The sequence below is a fragment of the Corticium candelabrum genome, chromosome 16, assembly GCF_963422355.1.
Source record: "Corticium candelabrum chromosome 16, ooCorCand1.1, whole genome shotgun sequence".
NCBI classification, from domain to species: Eukaryota; Metazoa; Porifera; class Homoscleromorpha; order Homosclerophorida; family Plakinidae; genus Corticium; species Corticium candelabrum.
In genome coordinates, this window is record NC_085100.1 from 3025493 (window position 1) to 3045084 (window position 19592).

Genomic DNA, 19592 nt, shown 5'->3' on the forward strand with positions numbered 1-19592 from the left:
TGCAGCTAGCTCGCATCATTCGAATTGAAAGGTTTGTTGATGTTCTAGATCTGTAGTCTAGTCAATAAGAAATTAATCTAAAACTACTTTGAGTATCTCAATGTCTGCAGTATTGTATTCGACTGTACATCAGCAATTAATTGATTTGTATATTAGAGTTGTTTGGGGGCTAAACTTGATTCTGATTATAACTAATGGACGTGGTCAAGTAGACTACCTTGGTTTTCTGATACTATATGTTTATCACTCATTTCTGTATTGAATATTCACTCAAGCGTTAGGCTAAGGTCTCCATTAACGTGTTCGTTTATTTCAATGAGTCTTGGTATGTAATACATGTAATTGTACTGCACTTAGCTGTGGCGCCAAGTCGAAATTCCTGATTGCCCAAAAAGCAGTGGAGATGCTGGGGGTTGCAGTCTTAGAAATTGCAAATACAAACAAACACAAATATTACCTTCAGAATCACTAAAATTTCGATTTCAACAAACACAAGAAACAGAACAGATACAACCCATAATGAGTAAACCGAAACAAAAATTCTTTCAAACTAATTCATGAACTTATTATATCTCACTGAATCATCCTGTCACTCTGCCCACGACAGTTACTATGTGTATGTCTAGCAAACAAGCACACAACATTTAGTAACATACTGAACTGAAGTGGGTCATTTTTCGTAGACCAATCGAAAGGTGGTAAACGTGTAGAGATGGTGGGGCTGGTAGAAATGGCGAAATGACCTTCGGAGGAGGTCAGAAGACGTAGCAAAGCTTGCTCCCTTCATCACGTAGTGCTTGTCTGGATGTGATTTCGAGCTTGAAAAGAAATTGGCAGAATACGATGGGTAGGTGTCCATTGCCTGACAAACATGAAACATGGCAACATTTTTCAACAACTAAACTACACCTACATACCTCGTATCCTTCATATGGGTCAAATGGTGTTCCTGTCCATTCCCATCCATCTCCGATAAGATCTTCCACTCCCCATGCTGATCTTCCGTTTGGATGAGATCCAATTGGCATGGGAGACCAAGAATGCCAGTCGAAGTTGCCATGCTCCGCAGTTGGTGTTTTGTTGCCCCAAGGATATGCTCGGCCATCGTCTCCACTGGGACTGCCATATGCTGCACGACACCATTCTGCTTCACTCGGTAGACGGCCTCCCTTCCAGTGAGCATATGCACAAGCCTCGGCCCATGTTACACACACAGGCCAGCTTGATCCTACAGCAAGTGGTATCTCGATACCAAACAAGGTATGAATAAAAACCTGGCCATCATGGATACACCAGGATACGGGATGTTTCATGCCCGCCTTCTGCTTCCATTTCCAGTCGTCTTCCAACCAGTGACATGAATTATCGTAGCCGCCAGACGAGACAAACTGTAAACAATCAATACACTCAAATGTTCTGTCAGTAAATGTCTGATCAAACCTCATAGAACTCCCCATTAGACACCGGATAACAATCAATTTTGAAACCAGGAACATTGGCAGTGAACGAAGGGAACTCGTTGTCCCATCCAAATGGAGATGTGGAAAAATCAGCTCCAATCCGGATGGAACCACTTGGAATATTCACTACCTTTGGCTCTATCAGCTCTTTGGCCGTGATGTCAAACTTGATGTCAGTAGGAGGTTGTTTGTACTTGGCATCCAGCTGCATGTACATATACATCAATTTCTCTTGCTGCATTTTCTCGTGCTCGATAATCAAACGATGGATGCGACCTCCACGAATCCACGGTGTCATCATGGCAGCCTCCTTTCCTTCCTTTACAATGAGAGGAACAATTGCGGCCAAAACGTGCTTCCGACACTGTTGCAGATATGCATCCACTTCTGCAGCTGTTGGCATAGCAAACTGACCATGGTTGTGGCTTTGAAATGATCCCACAACGTCAAGATATATACCTCTCTCAAATACAGCATTCAGCTGAGATGAAAATGCCTTCTTGCCTAAAGCTATGCAGTTGGTCTGATGGTAGGCAAATCCTGGAAGGTGACCACGATAGAAGACGAAAGGACGTTGAAGCTAAGTAAGGAAACGTCACATCACAACAGCATCAACAATAGAAATGACTAAAGTGGTCATGCAACAACTCTCTGCTCTTGTCACAGAGATATGACTTGCCTGACTCTATGACATCATCATGCTGAGACATCTCTGGAAACGTGATATCATCAACATGCACATCGGCGTCATCAGTCAAGATCGCATATCGGCATTCATATTAAGAAAACCTTGTGTCTGGCACAGTTTACTCTATCACCGACAATTTTCAGTCCCACTAACCCATAACCATCACAACAGAAACCATCAGTAAGGCCAGTCTTGTCTATGGTAAAATATCTGCCTGTTCGTCCAAGTGACATAGTGCAAGCACATTAATATCAGTGTTCTAGCTAGAAAATTTTGCCAGCAGCAATCACAAATGATGGCATCACATATTTGACGAAAGTCATTTTGATAACATCATAACTTTCTGATGTCAAATATTTAGTTAGCCAATAGGAAAACTGTTGTAGCCGTGAGATTGGTTTCACAACAGTAGAATAACTCACAACCACCTTGAGATGGGTTTAGAAGTATCGTATGCAATAAGTAGCAAATTGAGTGATTTGCAGGAGCAACTAGATCTATAGCAGTACTTGCCATTGTGTACTTCCATTGCACGAGTATAAAGTTAGGCTTCAAAAGTCTGTAATATAATTTGCTGTCTTTGGGCCTTCAAGAGCTGCACTGCGGCTTTGCGTTTTCGTTATCTATGAACTCTTTTCTACAAAGAAAACCACAGTGAAAGTGCATATCAAACCATTTTTGTGTAGAATAGGTGGAGTGATGGTCCTATTTTCGTGTAATAAGATGTTATTGAGTGTACTTGTTAGAAACAAATTGCACCATTTAATACCTTCAATGGTTTAGATGTGGCAAAGGTTGCAGTCCTTTAATAAGTTCATCCTTTTACTACCCACACCTGACCCTGACGTCTGCCTTTCTAGAATTCAACTCTGGGAAATGGACATCCCTACTACTGTACTACATCTACAGCCAAACTATATAGCCGGTCATTTCCAACAGTAATCACCTCTAGCCGTCAAACCAGCTCTATCTGTTGATATATTTAAATGTTTGTTATATTATTACACTTTGGGATAAATTCTATGCATATTAATGCTTTCTCCACGGTGGACTTCAACTGTACTGAACAACAAGACCAACAGGCACACAATCGCTCTGTTGCAGAGCAAATGCAGTGATGAAGCTTCAGGGATTCTTTTCAAAAAAGGTACCCATGCATAGCAAGGGTTGTGTAATAAGTCTTCTTAGCAGTGCATGTGTGTGCGTGCGTGCACATGTGTGTGTGTGTGTGTGTGTGTGTGTGTGTGTGTGTGTGTGTGTGTGTGTGTGTGTCACTGCGCACGTGTGTGTTGTTTGCCCACACTTGCATTGTGTGAAACATAATTTTCCTTGCATTATGCGAAATGCAATGCACCTACTTACTGTCTTCTTGTCACCTTACTTACTACCTAATAACTTTCTTAGTGGGATTTGCCAAACGTACTGTGGCTTGTCATGCTGCATGCAAATCCACAACTACCACTAAGACGTACACAAACCCCCAAATTTTAGAAGTTTGAGAAAATACCCAGTTAGCCCTCCCAAAGCAGTCTGTCTTGCCCAAATTTACGTTCACAATGTGGCTAGTAATATTACAACAATTAATTAACAATTAGACAATTCCATTGGTTGCAACCAGAATCAACTAGAGTCAGTTGTGAGACTTCATGCTCATACAACTATCAAGTCTTTATTACTACCAAGACAACCACGACTGGAGACCAGACAGTTTGATTCATACAAATTATCACATTAATTAATTAATCATATGCAGCATGCTATTGTGACCGCTTTCCAATGATACAATTTATTTTAATTCAAACTTCAGAGATCCACAGCACCACCAACCTTGCAGCACCCATGAATACAAAACAAGTTATTTAAACAACCAACATTTAGTAAGTCCCGTACACCACGCGAGATGCTTCCTGCTGGTTTTTTCAACCAAGTCATCTTTGAGTTTACTATCGGATCAGCCAGAACAACCATCATGCCAGAGATCAGAAAGCACGTCAAAACACTTTCATGGAGAACTCTTCATTATCTTGGTCACATAATAATGCATGGCCTGGGCACCTCTTACACAACCATCAAGTAGCACTTTGGTTATAACAGTCAGTTTAGATCAAGCAGGTGACACACTGCATGAACGACTGTAACGCTCACGTCTGTTGTCAATGGTCACCCCTATCAACAGCCTAGTCACCTGGCACCATCTCACCAGTCATGGACTTTTGAGTCGGTCAGTAATGATACCTGGAACCAATTAATTTGCCAGCCCACCACACATTGTTTATCCAAACTGCTGTCTCTAGACAGTAGAATAACCAATTCATCATCATCATCATCTCACCTCAATCGGTTGCTGAACCAGTCCATCGGACATCAACATATTGAACAGCTGATCAGACTGAGACCATGTTTTCTTATAAGAATCAGCAATAGCATCAGGATCATATAATGATGATGGTCGACCATCTCGTTTACAGTAGATAACAGCGAAGTGTTTCTTGTTGTCTGTCCAAACCTTTTGAACTTGAAAGCCGTGAGCTGCCAGACAGTCATGAAACTCGGCAATGCGAAACTTGTGAGAATACTCAATGAAAATAGACTCTCCCTTACTAAACTAAATGACAATCAAAGAGTACCGTCGACTGTTGCTGTGAATAAACAAGTCAATACAAATGTACCTGAAATGTGTGACCATTCACATGAACAAGCTGATCTAGCTTTGAATATATACGCATCTCCATGCGGTGCAGTTTTTCATTGTACTTGGACACTAATGAGAACAAACATGACTGTCCACAATAAGGATGATGACTGGTAGCACAAACATAAACCTACAAGCCTGCCAGATGTTTAGATAGCTAACATGCATACAAAAAATGACACATGGATATAAGGCCATTCCAAGAAATATATTAGTTTCTGATCCACAGTTCTTCAAAATTTGATGCTGGTGGTTATTATTATTACATTATGTTTAGCTACACCTACCAAACAAATTTCAATGTATTAACTCTGAAGACAAAATATGCAGCATTTTAGGTCCATAATCTACCAACATGATTTGACTTCCCAGTTCACTGTTCCCTATCTGTGTGTACTGTACCAAAGATAAACAAACACAACAAGTAAGGCACTAATGAACAAAAGTTTTAGTATTATCCCATACTTCTTCACTCTTTCTTTCGACTTGTAGCACTTTAACTCATAGGATAGTAGTCAGCGATTGTACTGCGTGTACGTAATAACACGAATCATGTGGGTGGTGACCAGAAACTAATACATGTATATTTCTAGGAGTGGCCTAAAGTGCCTTCCCAAATTCATCTTCAAAGAGGTGCACACACCAATAACAGATATTTTCAAACATAAAAGCCAATGGAAAATGAAAATTACTAGTTTTCCTTTTGATCAGCAAACAGATAAGCAGCTAGATGTATATGTATGTAGACATAGAGACACACAAATAACAGACACAAATAACACAGAATGACAAAGGCAGCTTACAATACTCAAATTTGTTATGATCAAATGTTCCACCAAGCTCCCTGTTGATGCGAGTCAATATGTTCAGTATAAATGCTGCAGTGACTCCTTCAGAATCATTGTATGCCTTGAACAGAACATCAGGATCCTTGTCCAAGTCAACACCAATCAGTAAGCCACCGTCATTGCCAGCAAGACCAGCAAATGTCGCCAGAAGACGAATAAATTCAGGAACATCAAGATTGCCAATAGTTGATCCAGGAAAAAAAACAATTCGATGACCAGGAGGCAAGTCAGATGGAGGGTCAATGTGGGTTGTAAAGTCCCCACACAGTGGGTGAATCGCAAGACCAGGAAATTCTTTCTGCAAGATCTCAGTGCTCCTCTTCAGTGCATCGCTAGAAATCTCAATTGGCACATACGCAGACGGAGACTGCAGAGCCTTCAACAGTAATTTGATCTTCACTCCAGCACCACTGCCAGGCTCCAAAACAACAGCATTAGAACCGATGACAGAAGATATTTCATCAATGTTCTGCTCTAAGATGGCCAGTTCTGTTCTTGTCACATAGTATTCATCCAGCTCACATATGTCTTCAAATAGTAGAGATCCTTCATCATCATAAAGATACTTGGGGTGAAGAGCCTTTTGTTTCTTGCTCAGCCCTTCCACCACAAAATGGTAAAATTCATCATCTTGAAATTCATCAGCACCATTGCAATGTGCAGCTTCCACAATGTGAGCATGATTGTTTGCAAGTTCAACACATGATGTCATCTATTAATTAAGAAACATTTGATTATGTTTATATTCTATTAGTACAAGGATTCAACTTTCTAGGCCATGCACTTAAATCATCTTAAACATAGTAATTAATTAACTAGTAAATGAAGCTGTGTTTACACTATCGTTCAGAGCTACAAGTGTGTGTGTGTGTGTTTATTGTAAATATCAATGTAAATTATATTAATTTTGTCTATTTATTGTCATTATCATTAATTAATCATTAGCTTGTTGTATAATTCTTTGAAACCCCAGGGATACGACAATGTGATTGAAGATAATTAACTAAATATCATAATGTCCCACACTACACTTCGAATTCAGTACATACACATGCTTGACAGCTACGTCTCTTGCAGGGAGCAGGCTTGTTATCCACGTTATTTCTCAATTCTGCATGTAGCATTCTTGCTTGATGCACGCGAAGCCAAGTTCACATATTGTAAATCCAGCTTAATTAACTGGTTATAGCCTCCTTCCCAGACTCTCTCGAGCTATGACAATCCAGGCACCTAAATTGTCATACCAGCACCTGACAAGACGCAAGAGAGTCTGGGACTAGGCTAAACTATATTTGTCACATGGACATGGTGTAAGTGTCAGTTACACAAGATATGCATATTAACTAGGTGTACGGTATCTAGTAGTTTAGATTAAGTATAAAGGCCTGGAAGTACGGTATAGGTAGTCATCATTTTGCGTGATCAAGACAATTGAAATGTACAGTCTAGGTATGCACTCAGTTCCGTTGTAACGACAGTGGTATGGTATTTGCTGACATAGAAATTGATATCGGCACACATTGACTATCAACAGTGTCTTTAGAAGCAGCACAGTGTAGAAAAGGATTGATCATCTGTAGTATAGGACGTGTGAATAGTTGACTGTAGGTGGCATTCAACTCCTGAGGGTGTTTCTTGGTTGTTATGTACACACAGTCCCTATCTACATTACAAAAGGATGGGCAACGAAAATTCAGGAAGCGTTTTTGTGGCCATTTGGTCACTTGCAGAATCGTTCTTAGACTCATCTGTAGTCAGACACGGAAACGATTTTTTAATTAAGGTAGGTCCTATCATGAAACGTGGTCGTGGGGAGGAGAAATTTGAGATTTGTGTGTACACACACACATACACACACACACACACACACACACACACACACACACACACACACACACACACACACACACACCAAAGCTCGATGGAGACCCATATAGCAGTGTGCGAAATAACGGCCGGACATCGGACATTTACCGACCGAACGAAGCATTTGTCCGGCCATTCGTGATTTCGCCGGCCATTTTGTCCGGTGGCGTAGCGGCAGGTGTGGAATTCCGTATGAGCAACCCACATTCTCGCACAGCCCAGTGTCATGTCAACAAACGTAGTTTCCGCAGTTTGCGCACGAAACAAACGCAAACAGCCACGCGTCGTATGTGTACGTACTGTATAGCGAAACGCGTATTTTGTCAAATCCCGGATGTGGGCGCTCAAGTATACACGCTGTGCTCCCAGGTGCGCAACAAAAAATGCAGCAAACAGCCACAGGCCGTACACCGTGAACGCGGCAGGATAGGAAACTCAAAGATATGTGCGTGTGATGTTTTCTGTAGGGGCTGTAAGAACCTGAAGATGTTTAGGTTGATAGGATAGCAAGAAGTCCTTGAACTAAAAACCTGCCACTAGCGTAGCGTAGTGCATGTTCTTGGAACGATTGCAGTTTCCACGTCTAGAGGTATGGCGCATATGCGGACGAAGATGACGTTCCAAAACTCACTGGGTAGGACACGCCAACAGAAGTCAAAAGGAGGAGGGGCTGGCTACGCGAGACAGGGCACGCAGAAATTTACGCGGATGGGTTTGTAGCCATGCAGGGCAGAGTCGAGGAAGCGATGAAAGTCTGTCTCTCTCTTCATTGCTATTTCAAACAATGGCCACTTTTTAGTCAGGCTTTTTTTAGTAATTTGTCAGGTGGGTTGTACTAATTGCATGCATATGACTCTTTATCAACAGCATGCAACATCAAAGTGTCATCTAGAGTCATGAAACTTGGCGCTTGGTCAGGCATCCTCGAGCTAGCTGTGGTGGCAAGTGCCCTTTATCAACCTGTTCGCAGTGTATTCCAAGAGATTCGGTTTGGCAACACAAATACATGGAGACGTGTACCAACCTTGAATTACTGCGGCAACCCATGATAATTGTCATGAATTGATCCACTACAGTAACCATCAACTGGATCTGAATGGGGAAACATATGCCTCCACCCAGACCACTTTGTTCCTTGTGCTTGTATATCCAGTGTGGTGGACTCAGATGTTGGAAAAAGGTGTGGTGGGATCAGTGTGTGTACACGTTTCGCTTGAATGTGTCATTGCTACACTCCTGGAGGAGGTGTTGCAAGGTCTTTACTCCCAAGCAGGTGTCCATTGGACCCAGCAAGAATGTATATAACCCTTGTGGTTGAAATTTTTGGTCTTTGGTTGTCTCACAGCCTCGATGTTTCAAAATCAATTGCACGGAGATTAGCACTGCATAACCACCTAAACGTTAGCCAAGCCACCTCACACTTCCATCAACAGTTGTCCACCAATCTTTGGCTTTATAATTCTAAGATGGTTTTAGAGAGACTAGCATTCGAGAGTAGGGAAGATATTTTTGGGTTAATTTGAGATAGCTGTGTTGGGAAACTATAGTAGAATAGAGAAAATGTATTGATAAATATATATATATATATATATATATATATATATATATATATATATATATATATATGTATGTATGCATGCTGAATTATTGTAAGTGATAAGTAGTATTTGCCAGGATTGGAATGTCCGACCAGACGTTTCTAATGTCCGGCAAATTTTGAATTGACAGGACATGATGTCCGGCGGTCAGTCAAAGACTATTTCGCACACTGTATAGGACCACGTACATTTCTGTTGTGCGACCCGGATTAGAAATGACCGCATTTTGAAATGTGACACTTACATCACGTCCACGTGACTGTCTTTTGGGAAGAAGTACTTCATTACCATATCACACACTACAAGTGAGGTCATCCATCACTAGATCTCCAGCCTCACATTATGACATATAATTAGTCTCAAAGTAACCATCCTAGACTCAGACTTTGCACAACTTAGAACCCTGCATGAATTGCGTTCGACATAAGTGTTTCCATGGTAAGACAGCACACACGTGCATCTGCTCGGTAGGTGACACCTGCAGCTGACAGTCTACCTACTAGCGCTTGCACCGCTGTATTTCGCAAAGTTTACAGTAAGGCAGCAACAGTCGGCGTCGCTAGATCGATGGCACTGGTTGTGCGGACCGTATCTGTGACAACGAAAGGAACTGGACTAATGACAAGAAGGCAGGCCACGAGGGAGCTGCATGGTCTAGTTAACCGCGTTAGTTCCAAGTCACGTACACGGAACTAGAGTCCTTCTGGGATGATTGAGCTGATGCTCCAATGCAGTGCGAAGAAACAATCGAAAACCGCCAACTACACTGCTAGAGGATCAACAGCACATGCGCCCTGGAATCTCACAGACACATCGAGCAAAAGGAATGGTCTACACTGTACAACAGACTGGCTAGCGAAGACATATTGACAGTGAGATACATACCTTGCTACAGCGCTACTCAAGTGACGAAGAGATGACCTCGTGCTCTGGAGTACAGGACATACACGTATGAGTGTTAGTATCTAGACTATTCTATTAGATAGCCTCGGTACTCCAGACTGCTTTCTGCACGTGATGGCCGCGCCGGAAGGGAGGAGAAGAGAAGCTCCTCCCACTTTCCCTTCCATCACGTGCAGAAAGCAGTCTGTAATCCGCTTCTATTAATATTAACCTTTTTATACATGTGTGAGACAGGTTTTCTCTTTGTGGCTGTCTGCAACCTACTTCTAGAGCGCTGGGCAGTGTCTACAAAATTAATTAGGACACATGAGTGGTGCTTGTAGGTAATACAATTACTGACACTTGGATAATGACGTCATCAAGGATTGCCAAACATTTGACATAAGTAAACATCCATGATTGTCTACTTACAGCTGACCAATAGTTTACTAAATTCTACGAATATGCTAGCGTTTTAGTGTCAACGTGAAGACTGCACATGCGCAAACGTCTTGCTTTATTCTTACGTTGTTTGTACGGTAGCCCTGCCTACAGCGATTCCCAGTACTAAACCAATACAAATTCCTAACACATAAGCCGAAAATGTATCTTGAATGTGGTGAGGCTCCATCGCAACTATGCTCGATCTCTTCAATGGTCTCGCTTTCTTTCCACGCCTCGGACGTTTCGCACCACGTCTGAAAAACGGACGACGATAAGACACGTCTTGGCCCATCACATCGTGTATTTACATGTGGTACTATGTGTAGCGCGCGTTAAACCGTGCAGCCTTGCGCTCACTCCACCATGAAAGTTGTTCTGATGGTCGCTGAAAAGCCGTCTTTGGCTTCGTCTATTGCCAAGATTCTTTCTCGTGGAACGATGCAGTCGAGAAAGAGTGCCAGTACTGCTTGCCAAGTTCACGAGTTTGTGGGCCCCTTTCGGGGTGAACCAAGCGTGCGCTTCAAGATGACGTCAGTTTGTGGTCACGTGATGTCATTGGATTTTCAAGGAAGATACAACAACTGGGAAGCAGTGGAACCGGTGACAATACACAATATTATTGAGATTCATAATTGTTAATTAATTAATTAATTTAATTATTTATTTATTATGTATTTTGCCTTTGTTGTTCTTGGTTGTCTTGGTAGGGAGCATGTTATTTTCCAATATCTTGTGTCCTCTAATTACGCTGGTTAGCTACTGTTATGATCTGGAAAGGAACAAGAATGCTTCAGGGTTCTCCCCAACATTTCAAAATAGCATGGCGGAGACAAACGGTAGTTGCAAGACACGTCCCTTTCCGTGACACACTCGGATACCCAGACCTTATCCGGGTCATACTGACTTTGTGCTTTCAAGACTTGGAGTTAAACGTACTGTCGTCGGGAGCGGCAGAGTCAGACTGTGACTTATTGTGGTTGGCCTGAGGCAGAGCTCCATGATCTGCTTGACTGGAACTGGTTTCCTCCTGCTCGTTACTTTTAGCTTCTGTACCTTCGGGACATGCTCTCTTTGACTTTTACTGCAATACAGGAAAGAACGGAGTTATTGAACCTGCCACTTTCCTTTTCATCTTCGTGTTTGTTTATGCACGCTTACATTAATGCACACATCTGCGCATAGCCTTGAAATTTCAGACCTTTCTCTCGTGTAAACGAAACGTCTGGACCTCCTAACTTGACTTCGAAAGTGGAAGAGGTACGTTGTTGACCATGAGCTTGTTCTTCAGTGACTAGCCTTCTAATAACGACTTTTGCAGTCAATTAGAATGCAGATCTTCCCTGGTTTCCTTTATGTGCGATTGTACTTGGTCACGTGGCTGGGATTTCTCAGCATGGTGCTGCGCCACGCTACCGCGCTTTAGGGAGAACCCTGATGCTTGTACAGTAGTCTTTGAGCAGGGGTGTAGCGTGGCATGGACTAGACCGGGCTATAGCCCCATCATTTGTAGGCGTGGTCATAAAAATTGTTGACTGTAAATACGTGTGAGGACCAAAGCTGTACATTTTTTTATTTCACAATTCTTTCTTGTAATTATCAACATGAACATTTAGTTCAATTTTTATTTGTTGCATCATATCGCTACTGTATGTATCTGCTATCAAAATATAACCTGTTATAGTATTACAGTATTGTCACTTATGCACTCACACATCTGGGGATCATCAACTTTATAGGAATATTAATTAGATTTTGCCTGCTGTTTCTGTCAGTTGTCTGGCCTTTTGGGTGGCTCATCGATTCTCTACCATTCATGCAATAACTATTACGTCTTGAACAGTCATGACAGGATGTAGGTATGTCTGATCGAAGCAAAGTTGTGGTCAGTCATGAACACCAGTTGGTCAGTCAATGACTGATGACTGATGGTTACATTCCACTTTGGAATGTGACAGCTAGGGTGCTGACAAGGATACACGACTGGCATACATTGGAAAGGGAGCTAACAATATTATCTAGAATCGTGTACAGATAAACGTGTCTTCGATAGCAACAGAAGAGTTCATGTAGTTCATACAACTCATAAATGATAACGGAAACAGGCTACACTCACATGAGATGAATTATGAAGTTATGACTGAATTCTAAGAAAGAAACAATGTTTAGGATGGACTAAACTTTTTCAAGAATTTTTGAATGTATAGAGTGGATCAGTGCACTCTTTGTGACCATCTGATTACAGATGAGCTCAAAATCAAGCTATAACAGCATAGATCTAGGAACCACATTTTGTTTTTGTGTAACAATCTTTGCAACCTACTGCAATTAAATAAGAATCCTGGAAGACCGTAGTGTCTGACTGTCATAATGTGGGAAATCACACTCACAATGATTTATACAGACATGCTTTCTGTAGCAATCCTGATGTATTTATGTGTAGGGTGAGCTATTTGGTGCTCCTACAATTAGGAAGGAAGCTAACCCGAATCTTCATATTGAAAAATTTCTGCAACTGGAGGTGAGTCGCAAAGTTGTTGTAAGAAATTGTGTTATGGATTGTCTCTGGTTCTTAATATTTTAATAAGAATTTGTGAGTTTGTGTGTGAAGAGTTCATTATGCTTTAAATAGATTGGTGTGTGTGTGTGTGTGTGTGTGTGTGTGTGTGTGTGTGTCCGTGTGTGTGTGTGTGTGTGTGTGTGTGTGTGTGTGTGTGTGTGTGTGTGTGTTTGTGTGTGTGTAACCAATGCGGGAGTTAGTGCATAGAAATGAATTTGTTACTTTGCTTGGCAAAGAACGGGCAAATCAGTTAGTTGTTTCAATCAATAGATTTACAATTTAAGCAGCAATTGTTATTTCATCAGACAAACAAACGTTTCTCTTGCTACTGCTTTGTGTCAATGTCTTTGCTAGGGTCGAGGTGTTGATTATTTGGTGTTGTGGCTTGATTGCGACAAAGAAGGCGAAAACATTTGCTTTGAGGTAAGAACAGATATGACACTGTAAAATATCACATTAATCATCAAAATAGAAATTTAAACATAAAAGTTGTCCATCTGTCTGTCACATTTTTATAAATTCTGACGATATACAAGTAATTAATCATACATGGCCTCAGTCATTATTTTTAGTTTATATATGTACTGCACTTGTGTGTCAGGTGATCAATGCGGTCCAATCTGGTATGAAATCCCACTCACGTGGAGAGCAGGTAATGTGACTATTGTTTTGTTTCATACACACACACACACACACACACACACACACACACACACACACACACACACACACACACACACACACACACACACCACACACACACACACCATATTCCTGCACTTTTTGCTGCATGCCAGTATAAGCTGCAAAATACCAGAGTGCTGGTGTACCCCGTGGATTACCAGCATGCTGCAAATAATGGGGGGGAGAGGTAAAACCACATGCTGTGAATACTTGCTGTGTTGGTTTGAAATGACTACAATACCTGAAGAGAGACCAATAATTACGGTTTCTAGCCATGATGAAGTGCAACACAACAGAACAAACTAGAGTACCTAATCTTCAACAACTAACAACTAGACATGCTACTGTAAGATGTTGGTTCATTCCATTTCTTCGAATTCTTCATCTTCATCATCTTCACATTCACCTTCACGTTCTGACACAGCATTCTCCTCGTACTCTTCTTCTAGCACATCTCACGCATCCTCTCCATTGTTACCCATGTGCTGGTGCTGTTCCACTGCCATTTTAAAGCATGCGCAATACCTGCCCTTGCGTACCCACTGCGACTTGCTCTAAATCGGCGCTGTGCACTTTATACCGGCATGCTGGTTTAGGTACCAGCTAAGGGCAAACTAATTTTTGGTAATTTTCACTAATACCGGCATGCAGCAAATGGTGCGGGAATATATATCATTCAATGACTTGTGCTTACTGGCATGCGTAGACAATCTATCGAGCTCATTTCTCGTCCATCACCGAGCGAGACATCAATCAAGCGATGAAACAACTGGGAAGTCCGAATCACAATGAGGCCCGGTCTGTAGACGCTCGTCAAGAACTCGATTTACGTATCGGTTGCGCATTCACACGATTTCAGACAAAGTTTTTCCAAGTGAGACAATGCCACGATTGATGACTGTCTGCACCCACAAGAGCATTGATATTAATAATGTTTGTTGTAGGGGAAGTATGGTGATCTCGACAGTTCAGTGATATCATACGGTCCATGCCAGACGCCAACACTCGGGTTTTGTGTGGATCGGCATGATAAAATTCAGAGCTTCAAGCCCGAGTCTTACTGGCAGCTGCATGTACAGGTATAGAGTTACTCAGTAGTACCTTGCTGTCTAGAAGCAGTCACCCATTGTGCTCAGATGGTGTGTGTGTGTGTGTGTGTGTGTGTGTGTGTGTGTCTGTCTGTCTGTCTGTCTGTCTGTCTGTCTGTCTGAAGAAGAATTGCGGTAGAGTTTAAAACCTTCTGGAGGAAAAGACTGTCTATTACTCTTCAAAAATGCAACAGCAGAGTGATTTTGCGGAAGCTGTCAAGGCTTTCTGTGCGCTCATTAGGAGATGACAGTGTTTTGGGAGTAGATAGAGACATTCAGTGTTTTACTCATTAGCAATAGTCTCGGACTACAAGTAGAACATTTCATTTTAACAATAACTGTTTGTAGTAGTGAAGATTGTTGACAATAAACTTGATTCTGTCTGTCTGTCTGTCTGTCTGTCTGTCTGTCTGTCTGTGTCTGTGTCTGTGTGTGTCTGTGTCTGTGTGTGCATGCGCGCGCGCGTGCGTGTGTGTGTGTGTGTGTGTGTGTTTCTCATGATCATATATTTCTTAGATCAAACTAATGCACATTTTTGCAATAAAATTAAAAGGCTACAACTAAAATGAATGTCTATAAATCACTAGTGCAAGAAGCTAATGTGGGAAGACCTGAGTGCTGAGAGTCATGGGCTTCTCAGGTCCACCACATAGTCTGGACAGTTTCTTGATCACTTGTGCATTACACCTTAGTAGCTGGATGGAAAAGTGTTTTCTCCAATAGTTCAAAAATTCTTGAGGATTTTGTCTGTCTGTATGTATGTTTGTCTGTCTGTTTGTCTGTTTATGTGTCTGTCTGTGTGATGTGTGTGTGTGTGTGTGTGTGTGTGTGTGTGTGTGTGTGTGTGTGTGTGTGTGTGTGCACCATGCAATGTATTTGTGCACGTCATACGTATGTTATTGTATTGACATATCTGCAGATTCGTTGCGATAGTCAGTTGGTGTCACTCGAATGGGAGAGGGGACGTATATTCGACAAGGAAGTAGTTCAGGTCTTTATGGCTCTCGTCAAGCAAACCACAACTGCCAAGTTCGAGACATCACAGATCAAGCTACTAACTAATCATGTGACACATTGATATTAATGTCTAGAGTATTAAGTGTGCAACAGAAGGAGAAATCGAAATCGAGGCCACTGCCACTCAACACGGTTGAAATGCTACGAGTTGCTTCGTCTGGTTTAAACATTGGCCCTCAGCATACCATGCAGCTTGCAGAGAGACTCTACACGCAAGTTGTGTTGTCGGACCTGCTGAAGTGAGAGAATGTTGGCAAAGTGTGGTCTCTAGGGTTACATCAGTTATCCGAGAACGGAAACCACTCACTTTGCAGAAAACTTTGATATTCGGTGTGTCGATGGCTGCTGTGTGATTTGATATCTTGAGATCATTGTTTGATGTTAGGGGTACTCTGAAGGAGCACGTTCGTCACCCTAGCTGGGGTGGGGTGGTCAACTCTCTGCTTGGTGGCAATATGCAGAAACCAAAGTGAGTGTACACACACACGTGTGCACACACACACACACACACACACACAACACACACACAACACACACACACACACACACACACACACAACACACACACACGCACACTAGATAGGAAGACCAGCAAGTAGCCTTATATCATACATTTCAGTACAAGTAGAGTTACTAACAAACTAACAAACAAACAGATTTACGTAGATATCAATGATAGACTTATGGCTGATGTCTTGATAGGAAAGGCCACGATGCTGGCGACCACCCACCGATCACGCCCACACGTTGCGCCACCGAGTCCGAAATAGGTGGTGGAGATGCCTGGCGTCTATACCAATACATCACACAACACTTCATTGCGACAGTCAGATTTCTATTAATCGCATCATCTCATTACCATTGTAACCAATACAACACAGGTATCTCCAGACTGTTCGTACATTCAGACGACGGCTCAGTTTGATATCAATGGTGAACAATTTTCGTGTTCTGGAAAGAGAGTAACAGATCCCGGCTATACGGCGTTGCTCACATGGCAAGCCGTTTTAGACTCGGACAAAATGCCAGCTCTTACAAAGGGACAGACGCATGAGGTGACGGATGTAAGGAGAGCTTGTGTGTGGATGATTGGGATGTACGATTAATGATGTGGCGGTGGTTTGTAGGTCAAGATCGTTGATAAGCAGACGTCGCCGCCAGCGTTTCTGACCGAGAGCGAGTTGATATCTCTGATGGAGAAACACGGAATCGGAACTGTGAGTCAACGGGTTGTGTTGTTGGTTGGTGATGAGTCGTTATGGTGGTTTTTGTTTTTTGGTCTTGTAACTTAGGATGCTAGCATTTCTGTTCATATTAATAATATATGTGAGCGGAATTATGTTCGGGTGGAAGCCGGACGGCAGTTGATTCCGACGAGCCTTGGTATTGTTCTAGTGCATGGGTATCAGAAGGTGAGTCGGTGTGTGTGTGTGTGTGTGTGTGTGTGTGTGTGTGTGTGTGTGTGTGTGTGTGTGTGTGTGTGTGTGTGTCACATGTGTGTGTGTGTGTGTGTGTGTGTGTCACATGTGTGTGTGTGTGTGTGTGTGTGTGTGTGTGTGTCAGTGTGTGTGTGTGTGTGTGTGTGTGTCAGTGTGTGTGTGTGTGTGTGTGTGTGTGTGTGTGTGTGTGTGTGTGTGTGTGTGTGTGTGTGATCAGTTCTATTCTAGATAGATCCCGATTTAGTCCTCCCAACTATGAGATCAGCTGTCGAACAGCAACTAAACCTGATCGCAGCCGGGAACGTGAGTACAAAACTTTCACAACTGTCCCCACAACATATACACCAAACCCCATTGCAGGCCGACTACGATTCAGTCTTGAGTCATGCCTTGGGTATCTTCACACACAAATACGAATATTTCGTACAACACGTCAACAGCATGGACGAGCTATTTGAAGTTTCATTTTCAAAGTTGGCCGACACCGGTCGACCGATGTCACGGTCAGTGTTAATGTCGTGATAATGAGAGGCAGCAGGTTTAGGCTATGGTGTGTAGGTGTGGTCTGTGTCGTCATTTCATGAAGTTTGTTCAAGCGAAACCGAGTCGACTGTACTGCCAGCATTGTGACACGGTTTACGCTCTGCCACAAAACGGGACAATCAAGTTGTATAAGGTAGAAATGTGGATAGTATGTGAATAGTTTGGATGGAGAAAGACGGTGCACAGTCAGATGGACAGAGGCTGGTTGACTGGTTGATTCAGGTAGTTGCATGCGTGTGTAGACAAGAGATAGTTTGTTTTATTTAACCTCCAAATATTAATGGCTGAAATGAGCTGCAGTTGTGTGATGATACTGTTCGTTCAATGATTTATGGCAATATCTGTTTATGATGATAGACGACGGACAGACAGCCTGACGGATGGACAGACAGAGAGACAGGCAGACAGATGGACAGACAAACAGACAGATGGACAGACAGATACGCAGACAGATGGACAGACAGTCAGATGGACAGATAAACAGACAGATGGACAGACAGACAGATGGACAGATAAACAGACAGACAGATGGATAGATAAACAGACAGACAGATGGACAGATAAACAGACAGACAGATAGGCAGATGGATGGACAAACAGACAGACAGATGGACAGACAAAGACAGGCTGATGGACAGACAAACAGAGACAGATGAATGGACAGACAAACAGACATATTGATGGACAGACAAACAGACAAAAGACAGACAGACAAACGGACAGACTGACAGCTTGTGTTTGTAGGAGTTAAAGTGTCCTCTAGATGACTTTGAGCTTGTTCTCTGGTCGACCGGTGCAAAGGGCAAAGTAAGCTCATCACTAAAAAATTTAGTCCAACTTCCCAACACATACATTTTGAAACGGTGTTACCTAGTCAACACCCGTGTGTCCCTATTGCTACAACCATCCACCGTTCAACGACATGAAGAAAGGCATGAGTTGTGGAGAATGCAGCCACCCGACCTGCCCTCACGCGTTGAGCCAGAGCAAAGTGTGTTCGTGCCTAGAATGCGATCAAGGTTTCCTCCTACTGGATATGACATCGGGACCGAAATGGAAGATGGCATGCAATAGGTACAGTACAACAAACATCCGTTAGTCTGTGATGTATAATGAACGAAGTATTGTTGGCAGATGCAACGTTTTGGTCCATTTCTTTGAAAATGCGAGTCGAGTGTCGACGGTCAGGGAGTCGTGTCCGGACTGTGGGACTGTATACCTCGAAGCTGCTTTTAAGGTCAACACAGTCACGTGATCGAATGGTACCGAAATGGTGTGACAACTTAATTACTTTGTTTTCTGTTTAGGCTCCTTCGCCTTTGGCTAGCGGAGAGCTCGAGTGTCGTGGGTGTGTCTTCTGTGATGCAGCTCTGTCGTCTCTCGTGCAAGTCCATCATGCTGTCGCTCAACATCCGATGTATCATCGACGGCGAGGCAGAGGAAGAGGGAGAGGACGACGAGGTGGGAGAGGGAGAGGGAGAGGGGGACGAGGACCGAAGGATAAGATGGCACAGTTGGATGCATATTTTGTGTAGTCGTGTAAATATATACAATACATGCATGGCAGTTTCCTAATAAATATCTTGGAAATTAATCAAAATATGTGATAGCTCATGTCCCGTACTTATAGTTGTGATGGATTTTGTCATACTTTAGTTGAGGGATACTGCGAGTCTCAGTATCATGAGTAGCTGTTGCAAGGCTGAGTGTACATGTGATCAAACAGAAACAAGTAACAAGTACAGTGGGTGTTTACTTGTGCACAGGCATGCGCGCGCACGCACAC

At 42.5% G+C, this 19592-nt stretch overlaps 2 protein-coding genes across 2 annotated transcripts; one reads left to right on the forward strand and one right to left on the reverse strand.

The window, feature by feature from the left end:
• Window positions 1-453: 453 nt before the first annotated feature.
• LOC134192167 (uncharacterized) lies at window positions 454-10132 on the reverse strand. The gene is made up of 7 exons (XM_062660868.1): window positions 10038-10132; window positions 5644-6400; window positions 4818-4909; window positions 4481-4753; window positions 1441-2040; window positions 918-1388; window positions 454-862 (listed from the first exon to the last, which is right to left on the reverse strand). The coding sequence occupies exons 2-7, from the start codon at window positions 6398-6400 to the stop codon at window positions 671-673; spliced, it is 2385 nt and encodes a 794-aa protein (XP_062516852.1). The 5' UTR covers window positions 10038-10132; the 3' UTR covers window positions 454-670.
• Window positions 10133-10654: 522 nt separating this feature from the next.
• Window positions 10655-19584, forward strand: LOC134192687 (DNA topoisomerase 3-beta-1-like). Its single transcript, XM_062661442.1, has 21 exons — window positions 10655-11078; window positions 12919-12996; window positions 13390-13458; window positions 13637-13687; window positions 14426-14593; window positions 14664-14798; window positions 15727-15836; window positions 15899-16040; window positions 16096-16154; window positions 16210-16293; window positions 16527-16650; window positions 16706-16888; window positions 16952-17041; window positions 17117-17236; window positions 17492-17566; window positions 17624-17766; window positions 17822-17939; window positions 18551-18613; window positions 18681-18880; window positions 18941-19043; window positions 19114-19584. The coding sequence occupies exons 1-21, from the start codon at window positions 10842-10844 to the stop codon at window positions 19339-19341; spliced, it is 2580 nt and encodes an 859-aa protein (XP_062517426.1). The 5' UTR covers window positions 10655-10841; the 3' UTR covers window positions 19342-19584.
• The last annotated feature ends 8 nt before the right edge of the window (window positions 19585-19592 follow it).

What these genes read in the sequence shown, in the direction of transcription:
- LOC134192167 (XM_062660868.1), bottom strand. Translation starts at nt 6,400, where the DNA reads ATGACATCATGTGTTGAACTTGCAAACAATCATGCTCACATTGTGGAA. An exon ending in TCATAACAAATTTGAGTATT is followed by an intron (nt 4,910 to 5,643) that starts GTAAGCTGCCTT and finishes TGTTCTCATTAG; the next exon opens with TGTCCAAGTACAATGAAAAA. An exon ending in ACCCATATGAAGGATACGAG is followed by an intron (nt 863 to 917) that starts GTATGTAGGTGT and finishes CATGTTTGTCAG; the next exon opens with GCAATGGACACCTACCCATC.
- LOC134192687 (XM_062661442.1), top strand. Translation starts at nt 10,842, where the DNA reads ATGAAAGTTGTTCTGATGGTCGCTGAAAAGCCGTCTTTGGCTTCGTCT. An exon ending in ACTGGGAAGCAGTGGAACCG is followed by an intron (nt 11,079 to 12,918) that starts GTGACAATACAC and finishes ATTTATGTGTAG; the next exon opens with GGTGAGCTATTTGGTGCTCC. An exon ending in AAGCAAACCACAACTGCCAA is followed by an intron (nt 15,837 to 15,898) that starts GTTCGAGACATC and finishes ATTAATGTCTAG; the next exon opens with AGTATTAAGTGTGCAACAGA.